The sequence below is a fragment of the Juglans microcarpa x Juglans regia genome, chromosome 4S, assembly GCF_004785595.1.
Source record: "Juglans microcarpa x Juglans regia isolate MS1-56 chromosome 4S, Jm3101_v1.0, whole genome shotgun sequence".
NCBI lineage: Eukaryota > Viridiplantae > Streptophyta > Magnoliopsida > Fagales > Juglandaceae > Juglans > Juglans microcarpa x Juglans regia.
Window position 1 is genome coordinate 23,598,295 of NC_054601.1, and position 10,193 is coordinate 23,608,487.

Below are 10,193 nucleotides of genomic sequence, written 5' to 3' on the forward strand. Positions count from 1 at the left end.
AATTTCTTTCCAAAACACTTTGAATATGGAAAGAAGTTCAGATCTTACCTCTATTAGAAACACCCATGTCACAGGAGAGTAGTCATCAATAAATGTGACAAAATACTGAAATGTGCTTGATTCAATGTTGATTGGTCCCCATATATCAGAGTGAACCAATTCAAAAGGACTAGAGGCTCGTTTATCAACTCGAGGTATAAACGAAACTCGATTATGTTTACCAATTTGACATGCTTCACAAGGAAAGGGAGACATATTTCCTAGATTCCTAACCTAGCACTTTAAAAGGGAAAGAGAAGGATGACCATGACAATGCCATTCATAAGCAGATGATGTGGATGTAAGGGCTCGAGTGGGTGACTGTTTAACATCAAGATAATATAGACCATCAGCTCCATGTCCCGTACCAATCTTGTTTCCCGTCTTGAGATCCTGAAAGACACATGAAGAGGGATAAAATTTTACTGAACATTGAAGACTTTGAGTGATTTTACTGATGGATAGAAAACTAAAGGGACAACTAGAAGCATATAGAATAAATGACAAGGATATAGAGTCAATGAGCTTAGTGGATCAAATGACTGTAACTTTAGAAAGAGAACCATTAGCGAGGGTAACACTTTTTGGAGATGTTACAATATCAAACTTAGATAAGACAGAGGACAGACTAGTCAGATGTTCATTAGCTCTGGAATCAATGATCCACGGATCTTGAGCGGTTGAGGCAAGACATGCGGATGCTATACCTGAGTGGGTAAGAGTAGCTGTGGAGGATGAAGCCCGTGTGTGACCCAAAAGCCACTCATACTCATTCTTCGATATACTAATCATACATGAGTTAGAGCTAGTTGACTTTGATGTAGCATCTTGGCAAATAACCTGATTAGTAGACCCAGATGGTCTACCATGTAGATCCCAACTATAGTCCACCAAATGGTCAGTGCGACCACAATGGGTGCACTTACGAGGTTCTTGACCTCGAGTGCGATTACCTTTGGCATCACGTCCCCCACGTGCACCTTTACCGCCTCGACTTTCATACCCACCAGGAGCAACATAAGAGGTAACCGCATTATATAACTTTGACTCAAATTTAGTTGTCATATCCGAGAAACTCCACACAATATTTGAGAAAAAACACAATTCAACTTAAAAAATCCGAGAAACACAATCTGTAAATGTAGATACCTAGCCCAAGTACACGAAAAGCAACTCGAATACCACAATTTCGGCCTTGTATCGGCCTAAATCGGTCTGTTTCAGATCTGAATAAGCTATCCTAAATGAGGATAAGAATACCATATACGCATTACCAAACAGGTGTTATTTCGGATAGGAATACACTCTTACTCCATGTTTTGGCTATTCAAACTCAAGGATTGGATAGCTTATACCTGCAATCAAACACTCTGAGCTTCAACCTTTTGCTGGAGACGAAGATGCCGATAACCACATAGAAGGCCGACAAGTCCACCCCTGGTGTCTAGTATCGGAGAAAAGGCTAGAGAGTGGCCGGAAACCACTTCAAACACTTTCGGTTGTCGACAAAAAAGGGAATCGCCGTATCGATTCCAGCGGCGACGAAGAAGCCAGCAACCACAAACAAGGCCGGCAAGTCCACCCCTGGTGCCCAATACTGGAGAAGACGCTGGAGAGTGGTCGGAAACCACTTCAAAGGGAACCACCGTATCGATTTGGGCATTAACCACCGTACACTACTGAGATCTATCCAACGTACACTACTCTTTGATACCATGTAAATACATATGGGAAAGATCTTCTTCATTTCATATTGATGTACAAATATACACTACATTCAATTGACATTTATACCCTCACACACTTATATTAATTACAAACATGTCCTCTAATAGTATACATATATTTGCTTGCTTCTGATGACTCTCTGCTTTTACTCGACTGCGACAAAGCCTCAGCTACTTGATCTCTGCCATATCCTTTTGGATGTCTTGCTTGATAGGAGGAGCTCTATAGTATGCTGAAACAGTTGCAGGGAAGAACATCTGTCTCACTCCTTCTGCCTTGATAATGGGAAATATTATACTGGATGCACTCTGAAAAGTACAAAAATTGTTCAATAGGCATTGTAGGGGATATTTATTTATACATATGAGGTTATTAATTCATGCCTATAGATGTAGAAACAAAAAGAAAAAAAGGATAGAATAACTATTTGGACTTGGCATTCCACAAAAAAAAAAAAAAAAAAGGGGAAAATTTGATGTGGAGTACGCACCGAAATCAACCTAGCTCCAATCCACATGCCTTTGGGTGAAGGAAATGGCAGTAGCAGACGACCAACACCATATATTGCAACCGCAAAGAAATGCAGAACTAAATTCAATGGACGTGGGTTTAGACCAGCGAATAAAGCTACCAGTCCTGTTGAAAATATGCCTCCAAGGCTTAAATAGTCAAAACATGCTTGGCGCATCTCCTTCCTTGCCTGATCAGGTGAAGAAGAAAACATCTTGTAGAGGGCACCAGCCAGCATATTTATTGTAGACGCCATCGGCTATAATAACAAACCATATCATACAACAATGTTAGTGTGAATTAGCATCCCTTGGACATTAAAAGGTTCCTTGACTTTTACCAAAAAAAAAAAAGTTCCTTGACTTTTCAAACATCATCATATAACAAAGCAATTCAGAAACAACGGAAAGAACACTTTGCCATCCAATTCTACTAGCACCACATGAATAAGCAATACATGCAGCAATACACCTTTTGTTCTAGAGAGTTACCTTTCGCAAGGTGTAAAAGGATTCAAGATACTTGGACAATGAAGGTGCATCATTCAGGTCACGCAGTGGCTTAAGAAGATCTCGGAGTACGACAATATCGGAAAGTGCCACGGTCATCCCACCGCCAGTTAGAGGATGCCGCATGTTGAAAGCATCACCCATTAGAAGGGCTCCGGGAGTAGGAAGTGGATCCGCTGGCATGCTTCTATTTGGCATGGTTCTAATATTTCCTTTATCAACTGCAGATATGAAGGTCTCCTTAAGCTCAGCTGGAATCTGTAATTGAAATTCTCTAGATTAATCCAAGGTGCAGGAACAGATGCTCTTGTTGAAGCCAACGCAAAACAAGGATGAAAAATACCGAATACAGCACTAGTAGTACTGCCATTTGAATTGAGTCGTGGACTTCAAAATCAAAGATCATTTACAAAAAAAAAAAAAAAAAAGGAGAAGAAGAAGATACCTGTGGAGCCACCACCGTTTTCAAATAGTTGGCCATTTCGCCCTTAGCAACAGAAGGTAATTTCTGACCAGGTACATCAACCAAACAGCGAACCTCAGTACTACTGATTGGATAAAACAAGATGAGTGAAGGGTCGCCTAAAATAATATGTGCATGATTTGCAATTGGAAGTTCACAGTTCTCCAAGACTAAACCCACAAAACAAGATGGCACGTCTACCTGTTGAAAAATATTAGTTTTCCACAGGGTCAGTCTCAATATAGAATGGAACAAGAATGCATATGCCCAACTGCAAAAAAGTAGATATGTATGCAAAAAAACAAATTAATCTTTAGATCCTCGATTATGATAATATATATTATAACTGTCAAAATATGATCAGTGAACAATTCCCAACTCTACTCTAGCTGCACCAGGCAAACTGTAACTATTAGATAGTTCCAAGATGGTAACTTCACCTTAGGGTTACAAAGAGAGCGGCGCAGATTTGAGAAGCAACCATCACACACAATTGTAAGAGGAGCATAAGCTCTATGTTCTTGGCCATCCTTCGTTTTGTACTGAACCCCGTTAATGGTCCCATTTCCTTCAAGCAGGGATGTAACTGTACCTTGTTCCAATTGCACACTGAACATGGACATAACTATGTGCTTAGTACAGTGCAAACCTTGAAGACCAAATTCAAGAAAAGTGGAACGTGCACCAGGAGTCCAGGACAAAGCAATATTTTCACAAGCTACAGTGTAGGAGATTCATGGCGCAAGGATAGCATAAAACTTTACTGCGCTAAGTTGAAAGTAAGCAGCAAGAAATAATACTTGGGAAGAGTGGCAGCTTTTTCTCTCATCCTTTGTATAAAACGCCCGTTGTGGAAGCTCCTTCCAGCCACATCTGAATGAAACTTTTCCAAAGGAAAAGGCAGTCTAGCATTTTTCGCATCCTTGAAGAGAGCTAATCCATCCACTCGCTGAGCATCAATTTCCTGGACGCAATCTGATATCAAAGCACAATTGTGTCACCAATACACAACCAAACCCTATACTATGTAATCATTATACCAACACCAACAAATTCTCCTTGGAACAAGAGTCAGTTCACAACCATGTTTGCGAACATCCTTAAAAAAAATTTATTGTACTTGAAGGATACAGGAAATTACAATAACGATGTGAACTTCCAAGCATACCTTCAAGGCCCAATTCAATTAGTTTTAGGTATCCCCCAGGCAGCAGAACTTCACCGACAATTCGGTCTGGCTCTGTCAAGTCTCTTTCAATCACTTGAACCCGTCTTCCATCCTGCAATTAGTGGCAAAAAAATTCAGATTATACTTGTAAAAGGAAATAAATCAACAATTTTAAGGTAAGTGGTTGTTGACGGGTGATATTGCAGGTAAAGTAGGCAACTTTAAACACAAGAACTTCGTAACACGGTTTACATCTATTGATTAAACTCCAATACTGGTAAATCTTAAATCACTTGTGAGCTGGCTGTCACCTCCCTTGAAACACTATGCATTCAGTCAAGCTTCCAATTCCTATTGATTAAACTATCTAATACAATTTTCTATTATCATTGCACTTGCGTAATTTACTTCCACATATCTTCACGGACCCAGATTCCCCAATAAAATAAAAGTATTCGAAAATTAATAAAAAAAAAAAAAAATTATTTTCAAGCCATGATGCTAGATTCCTGAATTGATCAGTGCCTATATATATGCTATCCAGAATTCTCTGGTTTCATAATACCGGAAATTTGAAAACACCCACCAATTTTCATACCCATGCAAAAAGAATTCAAGTCGAGATTTTTCAAATTTTAGAAGTTCTTTCTTGTCTTGAGAAAAAAAACAATTACCTTGCCGAGGGTGTAAGCGAGGGCGGCACCCGCTACACCGAAGCCGACGATGATAACGTCAGTGCTGGAGCCCTCCAATGGGCGAGACTCTCCACCGCTAAAGCTCTGCTTCACGCATTCATCCGGAAAACTCTTCTTCTTGAGCTGTTTCTTGTTGGTATTGCTACAATTCCAAGGACGGAGAGAGTAGAGAAGAACGAAGCCGAACAGGGAGGCAAAGAAGGCCCAGAGCACGTGCTGGTCGATAGGCATCATTGTCTTTAGCGGGATGAAACAATGAGACCCAGATGAAGAAAAAGAGGAAGAACAAATGGGTTGGGTCAAATCCTCCGTTTCACCCTCTACCCTGCTAGCAATACCGGCTCTTGTTCTGGTTCTTCTAAGTAATATGGATGTGGGTGGTGAGAATTTATGGTGTAGAACAAGAGAGAATTTAGGAGGCAACAAGGCTTTATAGAGAGATTTCAACGCAGCGGTGGCGAAGAAGATAAGGTTGTGACTGTGCATGTAAATGGGCATGTGAATGCGTGGATTTATAGGAGTAACTGTTAACTTGGAATTGTGGCGCCATTGTGGTGGTAAGAAATGGCTGAATGCCTCATAAGGGACCTTGTAATTGGTTCTTGTCTTTTTGCCCTTTCTCTTGAGTTTCTTTCTTCAAACTCATTAAATAAGTTTAAAGTAGGAGGAATACAGGGTTGTCTTTGTGGTAAATTCCCTCTAATTCAGGTCTTTAATATTGACCCCAAAAAGTATGTATTTATAAGACATGGACTGTTAATAAAGATCTTGCTTTGTAGTGGGTTGTTAAATTTTTATTGGCTTCACTCGTAAACAAATTAATTCTTTTTCAAATAAATTAATGTCTCTATTATGTGCAATGCAATGCAAAGCAAAGCTTAATTGATAGAACATCCTTCTCCAAAATAAGATCTAAAAAATTAATTTTTTTATATAAATTTTATATATTTTTTTTTAAATTACACGACGTGACTTACTTAACCCACGGCCGTAAATATCATTTTTCTTACGACTTCTAAAGTTTGGAATAGCTGTCCGGCCAATGATCATCAAATGCGAGTGAGTTAAATTATTCCGGCCTGTCGGCAACAGTCAACAGATTATTAGCAGCGGGCAGCCTAGTTTGTGTAATTTGGTGATTTTTTTTTTTTTTGGGCTAATTAATTTGTATTGCCTAATTGGGTGCTAACTTATTTCGAGCTTTTTTTTTTTTTTTTGGCTTTTTTTCGTTTGCTTCAGGCCAATCTGGTTAATTCATATTGTTCATGTTGTCTATTTAAAGCAAAAAATTATTTGTAGTTTCTTTAATTTATAGATGCATCCAATTATAAATTAATTATGTAAAAAAATTTTATGAATTAATATAAAAATATTGATACACATATTTTGATTTTTTTTAACAAATATAATAAATCCCACACAATATATGAAGGAGCTACAAATAACCAAATTTATATGTAAAATATCTCCAATGAATAAGGCTAAATACAATCGGCCTAGCACTACAACAAATTTGAGATTTTGGGACGAAATTATTTAGAGATGAAAAAAATTTTGTCCCTAAAAGTCATTTCTTCCCAAAAAATTGATAACTTTACAAAACCGTTCGAACGTTACAATAACCGTTTGAACATAATTTTCTATGACAAATTAAATCGTCTCAAAAACTTTTTCCCGTTCGAACATCAAAAAATACGTTCGAATAGTAAAATTTGGCGGAGAATTAATTTATTATGGCGGTTAAAGTTCACAAACGTTCGAACGATTATTTGTTGCGTTCGAACGGAAAATAAATCCTGGCGGGAAGGTTTCTAAACCGTTCGAACGGAATAAATTTAGTTAGAACATATTCAAGCACCACATTTATACATTCGAATGTATAATATTAATTCGGTACGAAACTCAAAATATAAAAAATATATATCATATATACAAATTCATTAATTAATTTTATGTAATTAATTTAAAAATATTTTAATGATTTCATTTATGTTAAATAAGATTTTTTAGTTAAATAAATATTATCAACCATACACCACATAATATAAATCAATAATTACTCCAAAAAAGATTTTATATTTAATTTACAAATAAAGCAAATTATCAAAACACCATATATATTGTTCATAACTATAATAAAAGAAAATATAAATAAAAAATAGAAACTACTGTAATGCGATGTCTCTACACACATCCTCGACTACAGCTAATTGTGTCTCTACTTGTGTCAGTCGAGTACTGAGCGTGACCTGAGTTGCATTATTGGCATTAATCGATGTACGTAACTCATTAACCTCTGTATTTAACCCAGAGACGGCAGCCATAATCTCTGTACGCAACTCAAACATGACAGTATGCACTGCAGTATGCACTGCATCAATCACTGCTGATGTGTGTACGCCGAGCTCAGCACGCAATATGTCAGCCATCTCCTCGCGAATAGATGTGCGTGATGCCTCAGCCTGTGTAAATGTCTCACCAGCCGATACTCCAGTATCTCCCGACTGTGCATCTCTCTGAATCTCAGCCCTGTCAGGAACAGCCACACGAAAACGAAATCTCGAGTGTCCCGTGCTCTGTGACAGGGTGGTGCTGTTGATCGGTGCCATCGGAAATCGGGAACGCTCGGCAGGTTCGGACACGACCCCGGCATGTAGCAAAAAATGAGTGATAAGGATCCCAAATGGCAGTATATCTGTCGTAATGAACCGTGCCTCTGATCGGATCCTCTCAAATATATAACCAACGAGGTCGATCAGGATGCCACGAGCGACCCGTATCATAAATCTCGCTCGATCCATGCCGACCTCGGTCTTGTGCTGCCGTGGGTCAATATTGTTGGCAATGATCAAATTCATAATCTTGAAAAAAGAAGATAAATCTGTCTGCCTAATACTCTTCGTCCCATCGTACACTGGAGCATCTGGACCAACAATCAAGTCCCTGACCTCATGATCAGCAAGTGTATCGATCTCATCTGTGTAATCTGGTCCCTTGTCCTGAGACATAGCTGCATCACTTGAAGGATCAGACTCTCTAGGCGGCAGGTTTGGATAGGCATCAAGAAGCCTAGGAATACCCAGATATGCAGCGAGTCCTTCTGCTGAAAATATAATAGGAGCTCCTTGGACACAGATCCTGTATGCCCCTCCATCGTCTGGGCTGGCAGCACCGAGCTCTTTATAGAATTCAGTAACGATATCAATGAAGGAAACGAGCTCCATTCCTTCTTCTCGTTGATCTAAGATTGGTGCCCAACCACGATCATGGAATACTGATGGGAGGGAATGACTCTCCCATATAAGAGCTACAAAATCAGACAGTTTTACCTCTCGCTCAAGTAAAACAGTTCTCTCTCGAACTGTTTGGATGGAAGGTTCTCCTGATCTACCATGTTTACGGCCCCGGTAAGACATTATTATGAACCTGAAATTTTAAAAATAAAATATATATTCAACATTAGTGATAAAATCTAATTACGACGAAAAGATTTACAAAATTATCTACTTTAATAAATTAATTGATAGAATAATTCAATAAAACGATTAAAACAATTTCATAATCTAATATAAACAAAATAGTTCGAATTTAATATAAAGCGTTCGAACGAATATAATATATGGTCGAACGGAAACTGAACACCGTTCGAACGCTTAATATATGGTTCGAACGTAAGGGTTAAATAGTTCGAACGCGTTCGAATGGGAACCAGATCTAACTCGACCATGGCTGAGTCAACTCAGCGGCCATGAAACACCTAAAATAGCATCGATTCCGTGGTTTTTTCAACAAAATATGTAGTACTCTTCATTTCTAAACATTCTACGGTAGATTTATGATGTTCTACGGTGACTATTGATGAAAAAATTTAATTTTTTAAAAACAAAAACGAATAAATCCATAAAATTATAAAATAAACGGTAAAATGAGTTTGAAAATGCATACCTTCACTTGGGAGGAAGAGTGTTTGACGTAGGTACTGATTCAGGCGGCAGACGGCGGCGATTGTAGTGCGTTCAAACATTTTCTCACTTTTTCAAACGGTGGGACAGCGGCGTGAGAGAAATCTCTGCCCGCGATAACTTATATGTGCATAACCGTTCGAACGTTAAATATTAACGTTCAAACGGTAATATAAAAACTAATATTTTACGTTCGAACGGTAATATAAAACCGTTCGACCGTGAATATTTTACGTTCGAACGTAATTTGTTTTAAGTTTAGTAAAAATTATATTAAATGTATATTATATTTATAATGCTATAAATTAATATAATATATATACTATTATAGTAGATTATATATACTGTAATATATATGTAATATTATAATATATTATAATATATATTATGATAGTAGAATACTTTAAATGAAAACATAATAACTTATATGTATTTTTTTATAGTATAATAGTAATATATCATAATACTTTACCATCAAAGTGTTATATATGAGGTTGTAATATATATATATATATATATATATATATATATATGATAGCATATAAAACTATATGGTATGAGTTTATATTTAACTAATATATATCATAATATATATTCCATTATACTTTACTATATAAGTTATATATGATACTATACAGCATATATATATAGAGTATAGATTACTAATATACTATTATCCTATAATTTCTTTCTAATTTATTATGTGGCCTTAGTATATTTGAGGCTATATATATGTTCTCCGAATATATTACTAATACATATGATATAATATTTTTCACTATACTTTAATATAGGATAATATATATGATGCGATATATATCATATATAGTATAGATTATTATATATCATACCGTAATCATTACTAATATATTTTCCTTTATACTAATTTAGTATAGTATAATATATATTATAGTATATATTACTAATATATATCATAGTATATATTATTAATAGATATCATCTTACATGTTTATAGTATACTCTAGTATACTATACTATATCAGAAGATATTTAGTATAGATTACTATATATATGATAGTATATATAACTAATAAATATGATCTTATAGTACTTTTCATTTAATGATGAAAAAAATTATATTTAAACATAAAGGTGATG

At 36.5% G+C, this 10,193-nt stretch overlaps 1 protein-coding gene across 1 annotated transcript; it reads right to left on the reverse strand.

Moving 5' to 3' along the window:
* Positions 1–1,873: 1,873 nt before the first annotated feature.
* Positions 1,874–5,343, reverse strand: LOC121262163 (squalene epoxidase 3-like). Its single transcript, XM_041164568.1, has 8 exons — positions 5,092–5,343; positions 4,418–4,529; positions 4,050–4,224; positions 3,690–3,858; positions 3,232–3,450; positions 2,769–3,044; positions 2,258–2,536; positions 1,874–2,075 (listed from the first exon to the last, which is right to left on the reverse strand). Exons 1-8 carry the CDS (start codon positions 5,341–5,343, stop codon positions 1,938–1,940), a joined length of 1,620 nt encoding a protein of 539 aa, XP_041020502.1. The 3' UTR covers positions 1,874–1,937.
* Between the last annotated feature and the right edge of the window lie 4,850 nt (positions 5,344–10,193).

Bases quoted from the DNA above. Each gene is read 5' to 3' on its own strand.
- LOC121262163 (XM_041164568.1), bottom strand. From the start codon at position 5,343: ATGCCTATCGACCAGCACGTGCTCTGGGCCTTCTTTGCCTCCCTGTTC. The intron at 4,530-5,091 runs GTAATTGTTTTT...CACTAATTGCAG, and splicing joins TCGCTTACACCCTCGGCAAG to GATGGAAGACGGGTTCAAGT. The intron at 4,225-4,417 runs GTATGCTTGGAA...CTTTGATATCAG, and splicing joins AATTGAATTGGGCCTTGAAG to ATTGCGTCCAGGAAATTGAT.